The sequence below is a fragment of the Anopheles funestus genome, chromosome 2RL (genome assembly GCF_943734845.2).
Source record: "Anopheles funestus chromosome 2RL, idAnoFuneDA-416_04, whole genome shotgun sequence".
In the NCBI taxonomy this organism is placed as follows: domain Eukaryota; kingdom Metazoa; phylum Arthropoda; class Insecta; order Diptera; family Culicidae; genus Anopheles; species Anopheles funestus.
Window position 1 is genome coordinate 31338554 of NC_064598.1, and position 24741 is coordinate 31363294.

General features: G+C 38.9%; 1 protein-coding gene across 14 annotated transcripts in view; it reads right to left on the minus strand.

Annotated features, from left to right (window-relative positions):
- Window positions 1–17259, minus strand: part of LOC125764292 (uncharacterized) — a 46158-nt gene extending 28899 nt beyond the window's left edge. For 5 of the 14 annotated variants that reach the window (XR_007418451.1, XR_007418450.1, XR_007418452.1 and 2 more), the window contains exon 1: window positions 945–1096. Coding sequence is in view for 4 of the 14 variants with exons in the window: in XM_049428395.1 (XP_049284352.1) it covers window positions 945–990 (46 nt within the window). In the remaining 10 variants the exon portion in view is untranslated. Of the gene's footprint in view, window positions 1–353; window positions 674–944; window positions 1197–1227; window positions 2723–17010 lie in introns of those variants that run through there. The other 9 variants (XM_049428397.1, XM_049428396.1, XM_049428398.1 and 6 more) reach the window with 9 other exon arrangements.
- Window positions 17260–24741: the final 7482 nt, after the last annotated feature.

Here is a 24741-nt window from a genome sequence, read left to right on the forward strand (position 1 = left end):
AGAAATTAATAAACATAACAATAATACATATGCAACAGAAATGCATTAAGATTAACAATAATAAGACTTTCAAAAACATCAACATGACAGAAGGAACAAACATAAACAGTACACAAAACCTTATGCACGCATGTTAAATATTATACAAAAAATGCACAGATGTTACAAAGAGAGAGAGAAAAAAACATACTACAAAACTATTAAGGAACCAATAGAATCAAACTGCATTGTGAGATTTGGAGCGATTTATATTGAAACTTGCGATCGTAATTCAGTATGTTGTTTTGAACAGGATGGCCGGTTATGACTATTGTTGTGATTGAAAAAGAAAATTCTTAACAAATGATTCATACCCAAAAATCTATAAAAACCTTGGTCGGCTTGTTGTGCGTTGTGCAAAAAAGAAACAAAACAGTTCAAAAGCACTTCAAAAACAAATGTTTGTTTTCCACTATTTTCCAACCCGTTTGGAATGGGAACAGTTTCACTCTGCGGTTTTTCGACCGCACAGGGGGTTCTTCAAAGTCAATGTTGTACACATTTTCACTGATAGCACAAAACTCTACTGCTTAACTACACATTAACGCAATTACTTCAACAATATTAACGCACTGTAAAATATTTCTTCAAAAAAAAAAAAAACAAAAACGAATACCGGTTCGTTATCGCATTGCTGTTTGTTTGTAAATGAGATCAAAAAAGGAAAATTATGTTGTATTAAAAAAAGGGGGGAAAAGGGTGGGAAAAACAACAACCATAATGGGTGGTGTGCATGTAAGTTGTCATTTAAATATATCCGTAAATCACTCAAATCAATCAAAAACCCTGTTTTGAACATTGTTTTATTGCATTAAACGATAACCAAGAAGGGATCACTGTTGAAAGGGAAAGCGAATTAGTACGAGGGCACACAAGCAAAAATAAAAACACGCATCGAAACTCACTTAAAAGGTACAAGTGTTGATAGTAATAGTCGAAAGCGTCATTCATTGAAGCGCTTGGAATCGGATGACCGTTGTGCACTTGTGCAAAGGAAAACTACAACAAAGCTAGCTGGTCAATGAAAATGGCTACAGATGTGAAACCACGGTCACTACTAAAAAAAGTTTTATATGAGGAAAAAAACAACTGTTCAACGAATCGAAAGTTAGCCGGCGACAGCAGCGCGGTGCAGCAGCTACGTTAATTGATTTAAAATCAAGTTAATGACAAAAGATATTTCGTTACTGTGTGGCCATGATGTATGTGTCGGGGACAACATCGCCTTGATGCACACTAACGCACACTAGGGTGATGGTTTTTTTGTTGTTGTTTTTGCTTGCTCAGGCTCGATTTGTTGTCGCAGTAGCGCACCTCAACTTTGGTTTGTTTCCTTCCTTCACTATTTTTAGCACGCATCGACAAACCTTCGATGAGATGCCGTGCCCCGTCAGTACCACGTCAAAGCGGTTGAATGAAAAGCGCAAAAGAAACGTCTACGAGAGTGCAATTTGCATTTGCTGTTTGCAATCTTTCCATAAAAATTATAAAAAAGGTCTTGAGCTTGATTGTAAGACAATTTAAGCATAAATATAACACCTAAAATTGAAAAAATTAAATAAGTTTTTTCCTACTACAAAAAAAAAATAATAAACCTAGTTCTTTATCTAAATCCTGATCCTCTTGTTTAGGTTTTTTTAGCCTTATCCATGACCCAAACACATACTCTCGCGAACAAGATCTTTATGCACACGATCTCTCCACGATCCTTCCCTAAATCGAAGGTCACCTCGATGTCTAGCGCCCTTCGTTTCCTTTTTCGTTAGATCAAAACCCTTTTTCCTTTCATTAAACCACTGTTGTTTTTTCCACATTTTTCCGATGTTTTTCTTTCCACCTCGTGCAGTAACACACCCACACACTCAATGCACAAATATTCATTAGCTTTGTGGGAAATTCCTCTCACGAATTCATGCCTTTCACGCGCACGCACGAAAAAACACTAACGGGAAGTTGGGACGGCTGTGGGGGAGAGGAAAGAATTTTCTTTCATCCTTTACCACCCAACTTTTCCTTTGCATTTCATAATCTTCCCGGTGCGTTTTACGCACATCACATATATCACGCAAAACGTACTTCACACCATCACACACTGGTCCATTCCTATTTATTGGTTGCACTTTGGTAACATCTGATCGAACCAACGACTAGGCACGGGACTAAAAGATCCCAAACTTATTGGACAACATTACTTAGCAAACGGCCAGGCGCGGAATTAACACGAGCGACACGAGCAAACGAGCGACTGGCACTGTAGAAATCTTTCTCGCAACTGCCGTTGTGCACGGTGCGCGACTGGGACGTGATGTTGAATGCTTCCTGCTCGCGGATGTCCCGGCTCACTCCGCAACTCACTCACCCGGCCGTTCTACGAGCGATGCGACACGGCGTACGATCGATTGATTGCGCACGCGTATTCTCACCGGCACTAGCGAAGGGTGGACTAGAGGGTGAAGGATAAGGGGTGAGAAACGGGACCCATCTTCCACACCACGAATCTTGCTGCTGTATTAAAGATCACTGTACGCCTGCGCAAGTTAAATAGAGTTCGCCGTAAGTTACTGTACGTCAGTGTGTGTCATTCGATTAACATCCCGTCCGCCCTGGTACGGTACCATCGTTCTCACCCCCGTCACACAAGTTTCACCAAAGGTTCACCCCCCCATTTGCACCAGACACGCACGCACACGCACGAAAATCCCGCACGCATCCGAAAGCGAGTCGCGAGTGGAAACGAGTCTGCTACGCGCGGTGGATAATTAATTAGACCTGACGTAGTGTTTGCCTGAGTTGGCTCTCGCTCAAAATCTTGAGTCTCGGTCTCCCTTAAACGTCAGTCCACCTATCCATATATTGTCGCACACGGTATATACGGGCGGGGTGGGCCATTCATATGTGAAAATGTGTACGTGTGTACGTAAACTCCAATCTGGGCATAGGCATGCTCGGTTGGATTAGGGTTTTGGAGTTTTGGTACACCATCGACTGCAGCACCCCCGTCGATACTAAAGGGTGATATGGTGTTGTAGGACGGTCCCACACAAGCAACATACACACACACACTCTTACACACAAAAGCGCGCATCGAACGCAGACGCATATATTTAGAAAACGGATCCGCACCACCTCCGGATTTGCCTGTAAATGTAAACGGAGAAAGAAGAAAAGCAATTTTAATGAAATGTCTTTCAAATAAAAAAAAATGTTTTCAACAAGCAGCGCTCAAACAGACCTGGACAGGCGGGTGATGAACGGAGAGAGAATTTTTGGGAAGGGATTTTCGGTTTGGAGTTTGGTAGGTTAGAAGTTTTGCATTTCCATTCGCGTCGACGGACGAGAATAAATGGAAGGAAGACGATAGCGTACGAGATCGATGGCAACGGTTAATTCCGACTAAGATATGGCCCACGGTTTGTCCTTCCCACACATTAAAAGAAACGATAAATAAGTATTTTTGTGTTGTGGTAAATTGAAACACATCAACGTAAAGCGATGGATTGACGGTTTCACATCAAGCTTCCAAACGAAATTTTCAATATTAATTTCGCGTGAAAAATTCATCCACTTGTCAGTAAGGATAGCTAGAACTCATGATACAACACTCTCTTGATGCTGCTTATGCTTTGAACTATACTACAGCATTATTGGAGACGTTCCAATCGAAGAACAAACGATTGGCAAGAACACGCAGATCAAGTTCCAGCTAAAAGTTCATCCGCTGGATACACTCTAAATGACTTTAAAATGAGCCATAATAGGCTCAAGCAGAGTATTTTTGGTACACAATAAAAAAAACAACTGAAAATAGAGTTACACCGTATTGCGAAAACACTCCGTCTAGGTTTTCTTCGAATAGAACATGCCGCAAATTACCAATCGATACTTCAATACTTCAATATTTTATGAGCTCAATTTTTGGAATTGCTACTTAAATTCGCCGTAAAACATTATTCTTGATTGTAATGCGTAGTACAAACCTCTGCCTTATCTCAAGTATAGGAATTCTTCTTCAACATTTCTTGCAGATTCGAAAGAGATAAAAACACACGTCAGATATACGTCAAATCGGATGAAACTAAAATCTTTACCATTGCACGCGTTTATTGATCGACGCCTAACAGAGAGATGGGCACAGCAAAGCACCAACACGCTTCCCGACCTTTTGACATGTAGTTTTATTTTCTCTCACTGTAATCAAGGAAGTGGCTTCTAACAGCCAGAGGAAAACTAACAATTTTACCCAAGCTTCAGTGCTGGTTGGCTTAACACGATCGAACCGGTGAGTTGATCTATTTTAAGATCAACCAGCCGTCGGTTTTCTTCATCATTTGTCGGTATCCTATCGGCAATCGGTAACTTACAGAGGATTAGCGTGATAGAAGAAAGGCTTTCGAAGGGCGGGAAAGAAGATGCCACACCCTAGGATAACGAGGACAGTGTACACGACGAAAGGTGACATCGGAAGTACCACCGTACAGTGTACGCACTATTGCGTTCAGTTCTTCCGGTTTTCAACAGGGCTAAAGCGGACGCATTTCACTACCAAGACAAGGCACTTCCGTTTTCGAACATTGATTAAGGTTTTCAAACTTGTCAGGGGCGTCTAGTGGCACAAAATGAAACCGTTCCCTTCACACATCGCTCATTAGCAGGCCTCGATTGACGTCGGCATCGGAGATCGATGATCACGGATGATCGCATTGTGCCAAGTTCTTTAAATAATTATCTCCCTCCCAATGTCAATACAGTGCAAGAAACAAACGAGGCAGCTAATCATCGCGACAATGCTGTTTCGTTAAGGTGAATTACTTCCGTCCCGGGAGAGTGATCCCGACCGGTTGTATCTTCAACTGTTGATCTGATCATATATCCGGATGAATGCACTCGTTGCAATGTTTCACTAACATGTTTGTCGCGAAAAAAAAGAAGCACATCATCGATTATTTACTTGCCGATTATTTTTGTTTAACAGACGACGCAATAACGAACCAAAAACCAACGTAAGTAGGAACCCATTCCCGAACACGCAGCCGGAGCCGGTAAGTAGCGTCATCTGTGGATCCGATCCGTATCCCGCGATCTTTACTTTATTGGTGGAATTTTTACGGTCGATAAATTTTACTAAAATGACACCCACTAGCACTGCGAACCACAACGGTTCCACCATATTTCGCTAGCAACTGCTTCCGCCCATTAACCAGATACACACGATCGTCAGCCTATCGTACCATGACACGATCGGCTTTACATGGTTCAACAGACGAATAAATGGGTATGGGCGATAACGATTTTCAATGTCATGAGCATGGGCAAGATCAACGATCGATGAAAACTCAACTTTCAACCACATCAAAGCTTTGGTACTCGACGCACTAAATCGAGTACTTCACATCAACAGCATCTTTTCAATCAGCTGGCGGTAATTGGTGTATCAATAAATTGGAAAATGCCTCACTTGATATGTTTGCCTTTTTTGTGGTTAGCACGAAAGCAAACAAGAATTCCAAACCATTCAAAGCCATTCCCAATGGGGACCTTGGCCCATTCAGCTCGATTAACCAATAGGTTGCAGATGTTTGAACCAAACCACACGACGTCGAGAGATGTTAAAGTATCTATGGGACTACGGGAAATAATTCTATTTATGTTTTCCCAATACGATACTCGAGGTTTAGGGACATGTTTCCGAAACACTCAGCATTTTCCCTTTGGGGATGAAAGCAACGTTTAATATTGAAATGTTTGAACTGTATGAAACGAGTATCATGGGGATTGATTTCATCGTTATGTCTATCAAGTGTATTGATTAACACAAGGCATTCCAATTGGATTTGTTTTTTTTTGAAGATTGGAATAGATTTTTTTCTGTTTATTTTTAGCTGAATATTGATCCAAATTCTGACCAGCAATTTCATTCTTAATCTAGAATTCTACGATTCTCAATTTGAATTAAACAGAACTGCTCTTAACCCAGGCACCATAATAATAATCGTTGACCATCCAAAAGATTTAGATTTAAAAGATTTAGGAAACAATTCAAATATTACAAACATATTCACACTAAGTGCTTCTCATAAATATCCCTTAAATCATTTCTAACAATCTACGACTTTAATAATACACATAATCGTACCGAGGCACATAGTATGGGATGAGAAAGTATTCACCAAACGATTTGACCCACGTTGTTTTTCTGCCAGCAGAATTGTAATTTTGTTATGCAGATACTTCGCAGCAAAGGTCAAGAAACAGGTTTCATGCAGCGTTTTACAGGCGTGTCTGACTCATGCTGAAACCGCACAATAGCCGTAAAAAAATATCGATATGAACAAACCATGAGCTTCCAGACTATCGATAAAACACGGAGCCTGTCCCTTGACACCATCGAACCGTCATCATCTTCATCATGTTCATTATGGTCGCGATCAAGTCGCGTGCCACTAAAGATACAGTAAAATGTAGTTGCTTATTTGTAACTCTTTGTTATGAAACATTAATAGCTTTTCGAACTAATAATAAGAAATCAATATTCTCCATACACTTTCAATATTTCAACCAATTCGACATATATTATTTCAAAAGTAACTCAAAACATACGTTTTAGGATTTCCACGGCCAAAAGGTCTCTTACGATGAAGGTCAATATCGATAATTTTGAATACCATTTTGTCGAAGATTTATCATGTAAAAACCTCAATTTATCTAATAAATTTCTCTAATCTCTAGTGGACAAGATTAGCGCCTCGATAGCGTGAGCATGGACATGTTAATTTTATTTCCAGTATAGCTACTATTGGACGAGGTTAAATCTGATGACAATATGCCGATAATATATCTCATAATGAGGAATTTAATTTCTCTTTAGACTCCCAAAACTAACCATTATTAGGTTTTTTAGTGTATTCACAATGTATCATCATAAAGTAGAATGCATTCAATAAGATTGCCTCGAAGGCTGTTTATTTATGCTCTTTGTGATTTTATGTTGTGGATATGTGTGTTAACTTACCACCCAATAATACTACCACGAGCAAAATGAATGCCGCAACAGCATCATAAATTGCAGTATTACGAACTCATTTTATTGCAATCCTGGAAATTGTGCACCATGCATATTCTTTCCTCGACGGTTGAATAAATGCGCGCCTGACGCTTATCATCAGAGCTATGAAAATAAACTATCGCAATGCTATGGTCACGTTTTGCGCTTAACCCTTGTTAAAATTGCAATTCAAAAGTTGTATAGTGCTTGATAGATCGGATTATTTATGCTACAAATTTAAGTCATGTAAGATTGTACGTGAGAGTTTACCACTAGAACTACTAAGCAATTTAAGCGTTGTTTGTTCGTGGTTAATTTTTAAACAATTTCGAAGAGTTTTAGAATATTTTATTGTCTATTGGAGATCGTATTATATAGAATATATATGTAAATTTCATGTTTCAACAACCTTATGATTGTGTAACCCCAAAAAATAATGTGATGAAAGTCGGTAGTGCCAGTGTTAATCTAGTGAATCTTCACATAAAAGTTAGGTTGCATACTACAACGTTATTGCTGCCTTCGATACACTGACCACGAACGCACCTAATCATCTCTCCCCCCAAAAACAACATTTGCCCATCAGTGCAGCTGTAACGGTTGATAGCAAACAGTGCACCAATGCACCTAACTTCAAACACCCTGCGCCCCATCCATTTCCATCTCCAATTTCTGTCCGGTTTAAATTTTCAGCATCCGTTGCAATCTAGTCCCTCTACCATTCCGGTGGTGCCGGGTGTAGAAAGTCGCTGCAGAATCGCTAACGCAAAACACGTCTCGCGCATCGGGAAAGTGAACACTCGCGCAACCGTGCGATCTCCCCCAAGCGCAGCGTTGCATTGCCACCATTTGAAGCGGCAGTTTGTGAAGTGACGCATGGTTTTTTAACACAGGTTTAGCCAGTTTCCAATGCAACTCCCCTTGTCGAACGAAAGGACTGTCCTCTAGCGCTAAGACTAACAGGACCTCCGGGGAGCTAACAGTCTATAATCTTGATCCATCACAGCACCGTACACGAATATGTACTCCACCAAGACTTCGATACAAAAGGCCCAGACCCAGAATGTGTTGAGGCCCTCTTCCCGAATATAACGGGCACCTGTTACGGCGACGTATCTTCCTCGTCCGAAGAGTTCCGCACCGACACATCAACTCTCCATCGCATCGAAGCACCCGACACCAAAAACAGGTCAGCGAACTCCAATGTGTCTGAGTGCATTAATAGTGCACGAGATGTCTTGCCGGTTGCTAGTGGATTTTTCCGAACCAAGTGCAACGACTGGCGCTGAATGCTGTTTGAAAGTGTAGCTTAAAGGGACGTACACGAGTTAGCCTGTAATTCGACCATTTTTAGCACTTCTTTGCTTGCTTGAAGCGAATGGCAAATCCACACGGACGAATTTTAAGGTCTACATAGGAGAATATATATTTATAAACGGTTTTTTGTGCTTAGGGAACTGCCCGTGGTGATGCAATGATGCTGTTTATTCCGCGTTTTTACACATAGAAAAACAGACAAACATGTCTAGAGCATCTTCAATTAAGCAAAATGTTTATTTACCGCAGGAAAAATATCCTAAGCGCAAATTCATTTTTTTGTGCTAAAATATTTCGAACATTAAACTCAAAACGCTACTCACTACTATCCACTATCCGAAGCACGATAAGATTAATGTTCCATCACGTTTACCCTATACTCTCGCCCCTTAGTGCTGTAATCTCATTAAAACCACGGTGCAAGATGTTTCCCTCCCAACGAGATACATGTTCCTGGAAGATGATACTAAAAGGCGTTAGTCGAATGTCACAACGTTGAGATAACAAAAAAATCAATCTTCATCCCTGCACTGGCTCACGTTTACAGCAATGCTATGCAGGATGAAAAACTAGCTTACACGTACGAAACGATTTTCCATGTTTGCATGTTTATTTTCAATCACGCTCAATCTATCCGTGCCAAGGATTCGTAGACTAACATCAGGTAATGCCACGCCACCGAGCATATATCGATACAATATGCACATCTACCACATCAATTCCATTTCTCTCTATCTCTCTCTCTGTCTCTCCACTTTTGTGGAAGAATTCCTAACACATATTCAACCATGGCGTTCTTAGCGTGTGACAGATTAAGGAGAGAAGAAGTTAAACGAGGGGAGCTTACTGGGGTAAAATGCATGGAGCAAATGCATTTCGCAGCCAGGTGCCTGACAACACGAGTTAGGCCGTGATGTTTATTTTGCCACGGCAGTATACTTCTAGAGAAAAAATGTAGGTGGTTTTCCTTTGTAACGTCCAATATTGTACTACATTTCTCCAACAACGAGAATGCGTACCTTGGAACAGAGAATTCATGCTATTTGCAGTGACAGAACCATACCTCCATTTTGTATTTCCTCTCTAAGTATCACTCTAATGGCGAAGTCTCACATTGCACTATTGTCGATGGAACTTGTAAAAGCTGCTCTGTGAAGGGGTTTTTATCGTGATTTCTTATAGGTATTGCGCATAAACTATGTCGTGATTGACTTATTTATATGTGGTTATGATTGACATCAAACATTATATTGATTTGCCCGTATAAAACAGACATCCTCGATGCACTTCGCTCAATTTGAAAATTGGCCACTCGAGATTTTAAAGAAATCCAGACGTGTTGTAGTGCCTTAGATGTTGAACTAAACTATTCAATGAAGATACCGAAAAAAATATATCATTCTCATGTCTATAATATTCACTTTAATTATATTCATATTAATTAGAGTAATTCCACACAATAAAAATCTTTAAACTACACAATGAAACGAATCATCCCTTAATAGTAAAAGTTGCGAAAATAAATCATCGTTTCTTGAACATCGATGTGCAAAAGTTTTGAATTAAAACGATAATGAACGTCATTTGAAAACTTTTAATTGAAACAACAAATGTGAACGTCGCGTCTAGCGTTACCAAAAATTGTCCTGGAAAAAGGTGAAAAGCCACACACCGCTATAGCAGCAAATCATAACGATGGCAAAAAGATGGCAAATTGTTGTACCCATCGCAAATCGCCCCCCCCCCCCATCACGCCTTCACGGAACGTAACATTTGCGCAAGTTGGTGTTTGTTGACCGTGTAATATACTGCGCACTAATTTGTCAAAATTTATACCTAACACACACACAAACCTTGGAATTTTTCCTTTACTATTTTTTTATGTCTTTAACTACAAACTTTGACTGTATTTACAGCGGGACTATCGGGTTTCATGACGTGCTTTAACCCCCTTTGCCTAACATCATTAAACACCGGTAGCAGAGAGCACCACATTGTTTTCCCACAGCCTTAAAGGTGTCGCAATAAACATTATCGTTCAGCATGGTGCTTTAATTTGCCACCTGAAACGCGCTCAGTCCAGGGGCGTATTTTTCTAGTGGCGTATTTTGAAAGTGAAATGAAAAAAAAAACAAAGTTAGGAAAATTATCTCCAAATTATTCCAATTACGCATCAATGTGGCGCGCGTAATAAGAAAACCAATAAAATTAAGTAGAGGCGTGAAATAAAAAAAGTGTTTTATTACAATTGTCTTAACCATCTCATCCTATTTTTTTCAGTTATGTCTTCTTTCATTCAAAATTTCTCTTTTTAACTGAAACGCTACCAATGGCCTTAATATTTGAACAAAAAAATGTACGCCACACTTCAATATTTTGAAACAAAAAGGTATCGAAACGCTAATTATGTTACAGCAAAATAAGTTTTCTTTAACTAAAAATTATTATCATTCTTTTTAACACTAGAACTACCGGACCAGCCGTTTTGACTGGAACGCTTCATTTTCGTCACAATCGTTTTTGGGTTTAAACAATACTACATGAATACTACAATACTACAATAAATATGAATTTTACATACAAAGTCTATAGAAAGATCTCCAATAAACAATAAAATATACTCCAACTCTTCCAAATTGCTTAAACATTTACCACGAACGAAAAACGCTTAAAACGCTTGATAGTTCGAGTGTTTTTTTTTATTCTTGTAGAACGGCCTGGTAATAGTTCTAGTGTTAATTACAATAAATATGTAAACGATAGCAAAAAATATATTCATCTATTAAAGAGCAAATTAAGTCAGAAATGATAGCCAAACAGCTCTGAGGTTTCGGAGCCTTCACGAAAGAAACACTTCTTCTAATTGATGACTAAATACTAACAATGATCGCGAAAGCAGTTATTTTCTATTTAAACGCTTCTAATGAAGAAAAACACAACAAAATCAGCTGAACGGAAATTATCTTGATGAAGCGAAAATAATCGAATCAAACCGACCGGTATTAGATTTTCCAAACCGAAATCAAATTGACCAGTGCACTTCTGATGGACGGGAGAAGGTTTACGTGTAATCCAAACCGTACGATGATCGTACCAGTTACCCATACCAGGAGGATATAGCAAACGGAACGACTTTCACCAACTATAGTCGCGTCGAACGGACGTACCAATTTCCTTCCTGCACGAAAACAAACGAAACACTTTCTGGCTTCTGTTCAAAGTGATAGAACGAACGCTGGCCTACCCTAGCCAGGGAGGGAGAAAGACCCGTGTTTCAATGAAACCACCAGCATATTGCGGTCGGTTCCCTATCGGACGGTTAACGTATAATGTTGCAGAAGATAAGAAGGACAATCACCTAATCATGTGAAGCTGGCAGCTTGTTGTTATTTAGAAGTTTCCAGTATTTTATTCAAGATTATAATACCCTCACTGTGGATGATAATGGGAACTTTCTTCTGGCGATCTCACATCAATTGCATTTAATTAATGCAATTTACTGTTCTCAATCAAATGAGTTTATTAAAATGTATAAATTAATTTGCAACTACAAGTGTTGTAAATGCCATGTTCGAATTCGACCTATCGACAGGATTAATAACCTAAAACGAAACGAGCTATTTCGATGGTTCAATAACGTCAGAGTACAATCTAATTAGATTTCGTTCCATACGCGGTTAAACACTCCAGACCGTAAATGCACTTTGCACATGAAACAGATTTCATTACTTGAAGAGTACACAGCAAATCACTGCGTTGTCGGTGTTGTTGATCTTTGCTAGAAATATCCTGGGGGATTCCTGCGATACTACATTGCACCATCATTGTACGGTTTTGGGTGATTAAATTCTGTCCCTGAACAGTATCGATCAGCTAAAAGCGTCCAAAACCATCAACATTCGAAATGATGGTAGCGTTAATTTACGGCTTTTCCTTATGGTACGGTACAGTTTAGCAGGTGGGAATGTAGATTTCATGTCCGACTAGCTGTCAATATTGGCGCAATGCCAGACATATTCCCCACATGAGTTACTATCATAGATTAAATTTTCTCTTTTTTGGATCCACAAATGCTTCAATGCAAATTCACCGGAAAGGAATGCAAGTCTCGCATCCATTAGTCAACTGGATCTACACCCTGTCGGTCAATACAAAACTTTACGGTATTATTATTATTTTTATTTCAATAAAGCAATATCCTATTCGTCAGTAAAATATAATCATAGAAAATAGTGTCTTAAATACACTTAACAAAGTAAAAATTTAAACTTAAACTTAAAGAAATAAAAAAAAATCAAAATAATTACGGCAGTCACTGTATATTGATGAATTCCAGCCTAAAGCAACTCCAAAACCAATACTTCTGCTTCTTTACATTAATGTGCCTTTACTGCCAAATATCATATCTTCGGAACCGAAATATGGCTCTCGTCCCTATTTTGGTTGACTTAGCAATGTTACAGTGTGCCAGAGCTGACTGGCTGACGGCATTCTTTGGCTTCATTCATTATAGACTGTTGTCGCCACCTCCGCACAGAACCGCTAGATGCGGGTTCTTTTCTATTCTATGCCTTCCAACATTTCAACATAGAACGCACCAATGACCCGATTACCGATGTGATGACGCATGCTGCTTTTCGAAACACTAGGCATCTAATAGTTTCATAACTTATTATAATGATTACCAAACATGCTCTAGATATGAACATTGAAAGGCCACACAAAGTTGAATAATGCAACCAAGCTCAATAGTACATGAATCTATATTTTACAGATATGGATTTTTTTGTTCTTTTAACTTCAACCTATCGTTATGTATTGTGAAGATTTGTTTCACATTTGCACGAAAACCCATGTGCTCCACACACACACAAACAACTGCATGTTGTTTGACGCTTTTAGCCAATACGTCTGTCGATTCCGAAAGAGCATAAGTTCCTACATATGACTTTACAAAAAAAATCGAAACAAACAAAACCAAACGTTTACCAAATGCCATCATATCATCACGTGCCAGAAGTGTACGCACATGTGCAGCACTAAGCTGTAAAAACAAGAACACCGCAAAACACACAACCATGTTCAAACCAAAATTAACTGAGAAATCACAACATTTGGTTTCGGTTCGTCATGCTCAAGGGAGGCAATATCGCACGTAATATGCCGCTTCGTTATTATAATTTTATTTATTTATGTTTAATACTTGGTTGTGCTATGTGTCAAACATGATGTTGAAAGCATTTGATAAATAAAATACCCACAATCCATAACAATATCGGTGCAGAAGTACATATCATGAAACTCTACCAAAATTTATTTACATTAAATCCTTAGCTTGTTAGAAATGCTAATCAAAGACTCAGCAATTGTTGAGGAAGATGTCCTTGAATGGTTATGGAAAAACCAAAAGAATATGAAACTTAAACCAAATAACTAATTTCGATCTGCATAGCGAAAGATTCTCCATGATGTAATACGACTCCAAGCTTTAGTGTGTTTCCATTATAAGCATAGCATGACAAGACTCGAACAATAAAACTGAAAATCCTTGCTGTTATTTTTCTTTTGTTTTAGTTTGTGAAAAATCGAAAAAATAAAACCTAGACATGGGATCACGCAAGTATTTTACATTAATTTAACTTTATTTTAGCACTATGAACGCTGGATTTTCATAAAAATGTATGCTAATAAAAGGAATTAAAATGTGTCTAAAAAATTTTCAAAATATTCAAACCTTTTTTGTGAGATAACGTATATTAGATGTAATTTTAAATTTCATAAACCATAAGCAAATATAATTAATACACTTCCAGGTTTGATACGTACAAAAATACGGTCACATCCAATTTGGTATTGGCTTTTAACACACAAACCTCACCAACGAACCAAAAAAAAAACACACGCAATCTACAAATTAAATTTGTCCACTGTACGTCAATATGTTCATCGTATAGGCTTATCTACACCCCTGTCTGCACCTGTTTGGCCACTCTTCCGAAACATGAATCGAGCGTGAGTTTGAAGGTGACAGAATGTAAAACATACGTGAAGTTCAAGCAAAAAGTATCCAAATGTGGAAATTCATGTAACTAATTTCCACAGAGTGATCTATAGTTTCTAATGTAAGTAAATAAAACTAGCAAAGATTTACATTTATAGCAAAGTTATCCAAATAATTTATTGATTTTAATGAATCTTTTTTGTGTTAAGTAGTCAAGTGTTGTTTTTATCATAACAACGTTCGATGGTTGTAAGAAATCTCCCCAACATACCAACGTGTTTAAACTATTCGCAATTTGTACGTTTATCTAGACAAAAGAGACGCACGGGCAATAAAAAAACACATTAAATAAAAAGCACCAGACCACCGTGCTTCCGGTGGCATGGAGCAGTGGTTAGGTTTTTCGTTTCTTCCGTCCAACACAAAAACCGCACTAACGAACTAACACCATTACATCCAGCGTAGAGGAACCGAAGAGCAAAGCAAAAAACAACTGCGTCAACAGCGGCAAACCCTTCATACTCTTTGGCAAACGTTTAGCTCCAGTGAGATGTACAAATTTCCGCACCACACAAACATGTAACTGGGATGATTTTCCCAGTTTACAATTATTTTCATAGTTACACTGCTCTCTCACCCCTTTTCGATCGTTGTTTTTCACTCTCGCTCTCCCTATCTCTCGGGTGTTTTTTTTTCTCCAACATTTTACACTGTTCCATTTCCCTTGTTAACTCTAACCTTTCTACATTTACCACAGTCAGTGCTTTCGGATTGTTTATGTCGAGTGTGTGGTGTTGTTGCCTCAATGTTGATCTTTTTTTTCTCTCCTACTTAATCACTTCCTCTGTCAAGCTGCCGTTTTCCCCCTCCCCCCGGGGGGGGGTTTACAGGGTGGCTACCGATCGTGCAAAATAGAAATGAAACCCCATGCAGGGGGTAAATATGCACGGCCGGCAGATGAATGAGTTGTCTGCCATGTTCAATACAAACTCGCAGCACTTTCTCATTCTTTGGCAAACGCTTTACCAAGGCACAAGGCTAACTAAAGGATGGTCTAGAAGTATTAATAGAGATTTGAAGTGGTTTTCGATTTTTCATAGGATGGTCATGGTAGTGATTAGAAATTTATAACGATCAATCTATAAGGAAACAAAATGTTTGGATTTTTTTGATTCTATTGTAGCAAAACATTATGATCCGAAAATACACTATAGAACATTGAATACTTTATGTAAATTTTTAATAAATAAGATTTAAAAAAACACACCTACCCATCTCGCGATCGAGAGAGAGTGATCAGATCGTCCAGAAAAAGGGTCTCTCCACAGCATCCGCGCGTGCCTGCCTATAAGTCGGTGAGGAAATATCCACGTGTGTTGGTGCGAAGGCGAAACTACCAAAACTGGTATTCACTTCAAAGAAGCGCGACACAGCAGAAGCAAAGAGAAACCTCAGCATTTTCAGTCGAAAATACAAAACGGAACGAATTCAAAACGAAATGAAAACCAGACGAACGCGGCGAGCAAAACAAACACTGTGCAGTGTGCGCAACGAACTGGAAAGGCTGATTGTCGTTAGAATGGGTGAAACAGGAAATCCTGTACCGTTTCAGGCGTTAGGCATAGCGACAGCATCGGGCGGAAAAAAACGCATGACTTGAATCGTTTCATTTTCCCGCCGATCGGTTCATTCCCGTTAGTTCGCTCCCATGGACGGATGGGTACGAAAGGAAATACGCTTAAATTGGAAGTTAAGTTTTAGTTTGTTTTTGTTCTGTACATTTTATGCTGGTTCATTCAACAACATTTATCGTTCCACGTTTCACATACCGCGTTGAGAAGCTTCTTTTTATTTTCACTCCAAGGATTAATTTAGGCGTACAGGCTCAGATGCACGTGCGTAGAAAATGTTTTTTTTCCCTCTAAAACCTTTAATCCTACCAACACAACACATGCACGCATGCTTCATAGCCTCACTCGATCATCAACTTTTGCACAACCACCGTGTTCTCTCACCACTACACTACCTCAGCGCAATTATGGAAATTAAAACATCATTTCATCCCCCTTTTCCAGACACGGCCACTCGGTTTGTTTTTGTTTTGATTCTGCTACATTTATTTATGCTCAATCTACGCAACAAAAAGTAAAATGAAATATTTCTCCTTTCGCTCTGCATGAAGAAAAACACAAACCAGGCACACGGTGGTGATGCTGCGATCGCACCCTCTCACACGATCAACTTTCTCGCTTTTATGCTCACTCAAATCTCCTCATTGCGCGGGCACACTACTACTCACAATTCACTCTCTCTCTCTCTCTCTCTCTCTCTCACTCTTCCTTATATATTCGTATTGCCATGCGCTTACAAATGTTGTTTCCTTTTATTTTTCAACCCCCTCAAGCACAATATAAACACGGGAACGCATAAATACACACACACAAAAAACCTACGCACCCTCGTAAGGTAATATTACAGGGTTAATAGATTGGACAGATGAACGAGAATGTCCCCCCACACACTCTCTGACTTGGCTTTTTGTGGTTGCCCACTCCGAACGCAAAACCCACCCACATATGCCACCGTAAAGTTGGCGGAACGGGAGGATTACCGTGGCAGATAACTGGTTGGAGTACACCCAAAAGGGGGGATGCTTATGCACGCTGCTGTTCCACACACTCCCACACACGTTGCCAAATTGAAAAACTCGACGAAAAATGCACACCGTACGATCTGTGCCCATCCGCGCTCCAGAGCAACCGACTCAGAAATGAGCAGCTTCAATCGTTCAGCTCGCGATCGACGCACGACAGCACTCGATATTACCAGTGGTAGGCAACTTATTGTTGAATTAGCTGGCTTCATTTTAATGTTTCTCTATTTTTTTTGGCAGTATGAAATATTAAAGTCTAATATAAATATTCCAGCCAAACCCCATATAATCTTTCGGTTCATAGCAAGCGTTTTGGTTTGATCGTAAAATATGGAAGACAACAAATGTTTAGTTGCAAAATTGAAAATAAAAATTAATTATCAATTGGCCTATTTCACAAAGGATTGTTTTACAAAGTCAACTTTAGCCACTCAGTAAAGTTCCGATGAAATAGTTATGATGTTGTAATCATAGTTCTAACTCATTGCATTTTTTAACCTTTTTTTGTTTTGTTCTATAACTTCTTAAAACAAGATTTCAACTATTTAATACCAAAATTCAACGAAATGTTTATTTGTTTGATTTCTGATTAATTGACCGATCTCTTTAGAAAGTTATTGCACTGTTCAGAAGATTGCCTTGGCAAAGTTTGACATTATCGATGAAGCAACGTATAATTGATTATTATTGTCATATCAGTATAATCAGCCAGCTACAGTGTATTTATTATTTTATAATTCCTTATCTCGTCAATATTCCTGCCAGTTGAAACTTATTTTTGAAAGAAATGTGATTTAATTAACCTCTTATTGGGAGTCATTTGGAATCAAGAACATCGAATTGCACTCACATATTATCATACATTTAATTTTTACTGTTATTATTTTGGATTAAAGTTAGAATAATGTAAAACAAATTTCTGTTTTACGCAATTATTTGACGGCCACTGAAATAATGAAATGGAAAGTAAACGAAGGCAAGTGGAGAACGAGTCAACTCCGAACTGAGCGAAACTGGAACATAGAATCTATCACGCACACCATGAAAGAGAGAGCGAATCCGATCGCAACAAGATCACTCAGTTCTACAATACACACGAGATGTTACCCTTCGATCGGTATGTTTCGTAAAGGATTGGGCGCGGGACTAGGACCAGCCATGTTTTTTTTTTTATTTTGGCAAAATTTCTAATTATTTTTGCGGTGATTATTTATGTTACAATTTAATCACTCGCGTTGAACCTATCGCATTAAGTTACGACGTAATAATAGATACGTAAAACCTCAGCAACATAAATAATTACTTCGTGTAAGTTGTGCTGGGTGTAAACATTATACTCACCACTAGACCTATAGCTACTATGCGGCATGTTTACAGCTTCAGGTAGGACCGTACAAACGGTATCGCATTTAAATAGATATTTTAATGCTCCATAGGGATCGCCACGTGTTATCTATCCATCAGCTGGATGATGGAAAAAAATCGGCAAATTGTGGAAAGGTTTCCAACCTACCTACGTTAATGGATGTTCGCGAAAGAAAGGCTAAAAATAGCTTAATTGAAGAAAACCAAACGCAAATTCGAAACATCAAATTTTTCGATAGAAATTAAACACTAGAACTATCAGGATTTTTATGCGTTTGTATTGGCATTTACTTAAACAACAATTTATAAATGATTTATTTTTTAATGTATTTTGGAGTTCATACTATAGAATTGTGGATTTGAAGAAACTGAACTAGTGACAATAATCGGTAGATCTAGTACTAAACGCTTCTAAACTTCTTCATTGATTGCATACTTAAAGAGCAATGTCCACTACACATAAAAAACCCCAATTAACATTACGTTATAATATGTAATAATAATTCTATCTGCATGAATGTACATCCTTTTTGACATTGGCTATGAACCAGGTGACACAGTTACATATGTTTTCTAAATTGATGATTTTACTCACAAATTTTCCACTTACTTCACATCACATATTTCAATTCGTGTCGGAACCATCATACCAGAACATGATGTCAAGTGTCGATGTGCCACGAACACCAACGGAAATAAAGTAGCGCTAATTAATGTGCTAGAAGCACGAGTTCCAGCAATCGCGTTCGTCCGGAGTAAGTCGTTTGGAAGCTCGTAAGTGAATTTTCCACATTATCAAGCATACGTTCTAACGTATCAAAAACATGGTAAGCCATTTCATTCGTCCTTCGGCGTATCTTCAAAAGGCGAACTGGTGTTCGGTGTTCCTAGGAAAAATAGTTCATATTCCGTAAAACATTTTGCGCAACAAGCATTAAAAGGAAGATGAAATGGCTTTCACGTTCTTTCACATTTTTTTAGGTTTTACTGAGCCTGAAGAAAAGAGCTTACAATCGTCCCGCATTTTAAGTCTAGATACGTGACATTAATTAAGTTATATTTTACTTTAAGTATCCTTACTAAATACTAAACTTAGACTAAAACTAGCTCTTTGAACAGAAATATGTAATTTGTACACATGTGTTAGACATTAGAAAACCTACTCAACAATACACTCAACAACAAAGTTCAGCACCGTAAGGTCTAAAAAGTAACAAACCGATCGTAACCGGCCGTTTGTCCCACATTCACAATTCGTCTCACGGATGCAATTACCGGCGAATGAGCTCACTTTTGTATCTATCGTTGTTGATCTGAAAAAAGCGAAAAAAAAACCAAACCCTGCGCCCAAAATTGAAATCGAAAGTGGCGCAAAAGCTGGCAACGGTTTGCAAAAAAAAAAGAAAAAACAAAACAAAAGTACACATTTCCACAATCGATCCAACAGCCACAATACTAAAACAATATCGATAACAGATGAATACTCACAACACGGTTGTCACATGGACACACAAACACACAACCGATTTTGATGAAGAAACAGCCGGAGCGACCGAAGACTTCATCATCATCGTTGATGTTGTAGATAAATTTAGATTTTCGTAACTAAATATCAACCTAGTCACGTGCCGAAATCTTTCTACAACTACCACCACTATACTAACAATGCGAAGGGAAAACCCATAGTCGGTTGTTTAAGGGCGCGAACATTCTTAATGCAAGAGAGTGCAATATTAATTTTATTTAATTTTCATTACGAACAACATTTCGTAATCGATTTCCAGTGCTTTTTGATTGATGTGAAAATGATTTTCTCTTTTTATTTATTTTTTATTATTTTCCAATAATAGCTCATCGAGCAAAAACTCATTTCACCTACGTGCTGCTCCAATCAAAACCAATACACCCCCCCGCCCTGTCCCATATTGGTGTGTAATCGCCCTGTGTAATCGAGGTTAAATTCAAGTATCGAAACACAACAGTCTCGACCGCAACATACGATCAGATTGGGATTTTGGGACTGAACGACATCCGTGATTTATGGGTCGTTAATAAAGGTGTGCCTTCATAACACTGCCGCAGCACAGGGTAAGAGTCCTGTAGAAACGCCATTTTCTTAATTTCGTTCACTTTTCATCACCTGCGGCGTCATCTTTTTAACTTTGCCAACGAATAAATAGGGCAGAGGGAGGGTAACTTCCCGAAAAAAAGGTATGGCCACACTGTTCCGACACTAATTAGATTGTTATCAACCATTTTCCGAGATACAGAACGGTTGATGGGGATAATTTTGAACCATCGAACCTCCATTTTCGTGTGTCAAAATGGCCAGCGCTCCCGTCGATCAAGTAAAATAGAGAAGAACAAAAAAAAATGTACTAAACGATTTGGCTAGGTTGCTCGTATAGCGAAACCAGCTGGTTGTGGCACCGAGGTTTTCTTCACCTTTCGCTTTCGGAAATATCGTTTTGATGAACGAGCTTTTATTGAAATTAATACAGCACCATGTGACGGGAAAACCCACGATTCCCAAGCACAAGCCTAACGACCCGAACCTTACAAGCGGAAAGGGAGGAAAAGAAAAATCAGGTCAAGCCACGCCATTTCCATCACTTTCCGGCGTTCGGTTCGGACGATTCCGGTAGTATTATTAAAAGGAGAGGTCGATTTGTATCCTTTCGCCCCTACCGGTCACACACAGCCCCATCGGAAATGTGAAACAGGCTGGGGTTGTGGGACTACACTTCTAAGCCGGCTCTACGAAATGACGAGCCCACCATCGGAACGTCCGGAATCCTTCGACGAAGGTCATCCATTACGGTCTATATCACATAGTAACCAGTGAGTACAGCAGAATCAGTAGGAAAGTGCTTTTTTTATGCAACTGTTCATTTTGTTTTTTGCCGTCACCAGAGGACAAGACAAGCTAAGAGAAAAGAGGAGAGCACTTAAAATGGTATTACACCCACTTTAATAGTTCATAAAAGGATGTCGAGAAAAGCCCTCTCTTCAGGAAACAATGAATTGTTTCGCTTTTTTTATTTTGCTATTTTCTCTCTCTTTTGGGGGAGTTCAGTTCAGTCTTGTAGTAGTAAAAGAGAAAAAAATAGGGATATTGTTTTTTTTGTTTATAGAAAATAATTTAATTACTACTCAGTGTAATTCATTGTATATTAAAATTCCTTTAAATTATTAAAATTATACTAATAAGGCTGATTAAAATTAAGCTTGATCAATTTCACCATTTCACCTTATTCCAGTATACGTGAGCGTATGAAAATCGCAAAAGAAAGGAAACAAAACAAACACGTTTACGTTGCAATTTTGGCACGCAGCAGAACGCTTGTCCAACGGGCAACAAATAAAACACCACCCACAAGCACCCGACTGTCCTTGTTGTATGTTTTTCCATCTCACTACAGCACTTTTTTCCGTCCCATGGTCACACACCAAACGGACGCCGGCGGAAAAATTTTTCCCACCCGCTTTCTCCCTCTCTTTCTCGCATCTGGTTGTGGGTCATACTATTTCGCATTAAACACGGCGAATAAATAAAATGCTTAAGAACCATAAGATAAATAGTCATGAAAAGACGACTCATCCTGACGGTGGCGACCTACTCCGTGCTGAGAAACACACAACCGGCCCAGCACCCAACACAACATTCGCCCGGAAAGTCGGTGCATGTTGCCCGCCGGTTGATGAGCTTGCTTGGCGGACGATGTAAGCACGTAAGCACAATATTACGTTTGTAGCGCAACTGTATGTCTGTGTGTGTGTTGTGTGCTAAACGAAATGCGAATATTTGCTCTGAAACGAAGTTAATTTTAGGCCGCCGCATATCTTACAGGCGGCTCCGATCGTTAAATCTCGACACAATCACCTTTTTTTTTTTGCTCGCAAAATGCACGAAAAAGGGTGACCGCGCGGCGCTGGCAACACACGACGTGTAAACGATTCCACCAAGGTGTTTCATCGATTAGGTAGGGTCGCTAGTAGGATGATAAATAAAAACATAAAAATCTACGCGGCATGTAAAATGGTGCTATAGTGGAAGAGCGCCAATATATAGCGGAAAACCAAAGGTTGCTAACTTTTTTTTTAATTATGTTTAACGCAATGCAAAACTCCCGGCTTTCTATGTAGCGTTATCGTAGTAGCAGTGTGTGTGCTCTCCATTTTGTCGTCCATTTTTTTTTCAAATAAAGTAAACGAGTTCGATGGAAGCGCATGGTACTTTATGAAATAAGAAGTTTAATAGTGATGAATGGAAATGAAATTTCGATAGCATTTTAGTTTACTTACCGGAAAACATGTTTTCAATTGAAACTTTCCGATAGTACGGTATTGAGGACTGTTTTGTAGAAATAGCTGTACGAGTGTACAACAAAACCGCACATCACTTAATTGTTTCGTGCAATGGAGTTCCGCTGTCCCGATGTTTGGTGTACTGCTATCAAACACACTAATGAAAGCTCGACATCAAGAGAGCCGGGAAAATGATGGTCTTTGTTCTCGGAATGCACTTTCTCTCGTGAACGGCTGGGGGGAGCGGAATGGCATCCCAGCACTTTAGGATAGTGTTTGACAGCTTCTGTCCGCTGGTACTGGCTTGAACAAAGTGAACTTCCGGGTGATTTCAGTCGTCAACCTTTTTCCACACAAAGTTTTCTCACAACAACAACAACAACAAAAAACACCATTCGACACTGAACTTATATGAAGTTGACAAGTTTGATTGGAATACTACAGGATCCTTTTCATGGATTTCTCGAATACCTTCACTAATATTATTTAATTGTTAGCAGAAAATAACGCAACTCGTCCACGACACTAATACCTCTACCTCGTCGAGTCGATAACCAACCAGAGAATTAAAAGGACATAATTCAGCACTATACCCACAAAAGAAAGCAATCGTTTTCTTCCTATTTCGACACTCCGACAGGAATCTTTTTAGTACGCACAGCAAATAAACTCTACCTTGAACACGGCAATCCAAGCAAGCTAGTGAAAAATGTATTCTATACCGAACATTTTACAATTTCCATTTTCATCCACCACTCATCACTTCAGTACAGAGCCAAAGGGTGTGAAGAAAACATGGCACCGAGCGTTGGTTTGCGAGCGAGCAAAAGAAAAAACCGCACCGATCCGGGATATCAAAACGCCTCTCCAGCACACTGCACTACATGGCATTAAAACAACTCACTGCGATGGTAGGTTTCACGTCGTCAGGTCACTAAATTTGGACCGGTACCGTTTGGCCTTCGTTATGCATTAACTGCAAACCCGCCCGGGGAACTACGACCGTACATTTTAACATTACAAACTATTCTAGAAAAGCAGCAAAAACACCAGAAATCACTGACCCACACGCAACGTTGCTCGTTGAAAAAACACACGCATACACACCTATCCGTCTAAAATTTTGTCCTTTCAAGTGTCGTATCCTTAACGACAAACGACACGCACACAAAGCAAATGTATGCTTCTGCTAGCGGTTGTGTGAGTGTGAGCTGCTATGTTGGAAAATCACTGTACGCTTTCCCATTCCTTTTCAGAAATGCCAACGACCAAGGATTGATAGGTTTGACAGATTCTATCGAAAACTATTGTTGAACTATCAACAATATTCTTATCAAAATTATTTCAGTAAATGCCTGCATCGTTGTAGACATTTTTTTGCGTGACTAGTTTTAACTTTTCATAAATTCCTATAAAAACATCGCACTTTCAACATAAAAACATAAAACATCGCAAAAATCATCGCACTTCAAACTGCAATAATCGCACCAGCTGTCAAATTCGAATTGTTTACGAATGAACAGTACAGATGGTGCTCAAAATGTGAAATAATTTGTTTTGTCGTAAAAAACACTTATCTCAAACGAGTAATTATTATCACCTGTCTGAATTTTACGAGTAAATAAAATTAAGAGTTTTCTATATTCATATTACAAGACGTCATGTACAATGGGCCTTAACCCTATTGTCAATGACCGCCTACCTGGGTAAGTTTTGCACTTTTATTTCTTAATATCTTTTTATAGGAAAGTCGTACAGACTAGAAATTTTTAAAATGCCTAGAAAAACATGTTTTTCTCCATTTCGTATAAAAAGAAAAATTTTAAAATTATTTTTACCATTTTAAAAAAATAAATTTCGATTGATACCCCTTATATCTACGACCGCCTACCCGGGTAGGCCATACGATTTGTATGGGGTTTTTATTTTTTTCGGATTCTGAAGCGTATATCTTTTGATCTGCTCGTCGTATTTGCATGAAACTTTCAAGAAAGATGGGTTTTTTAGTTGTCCTAC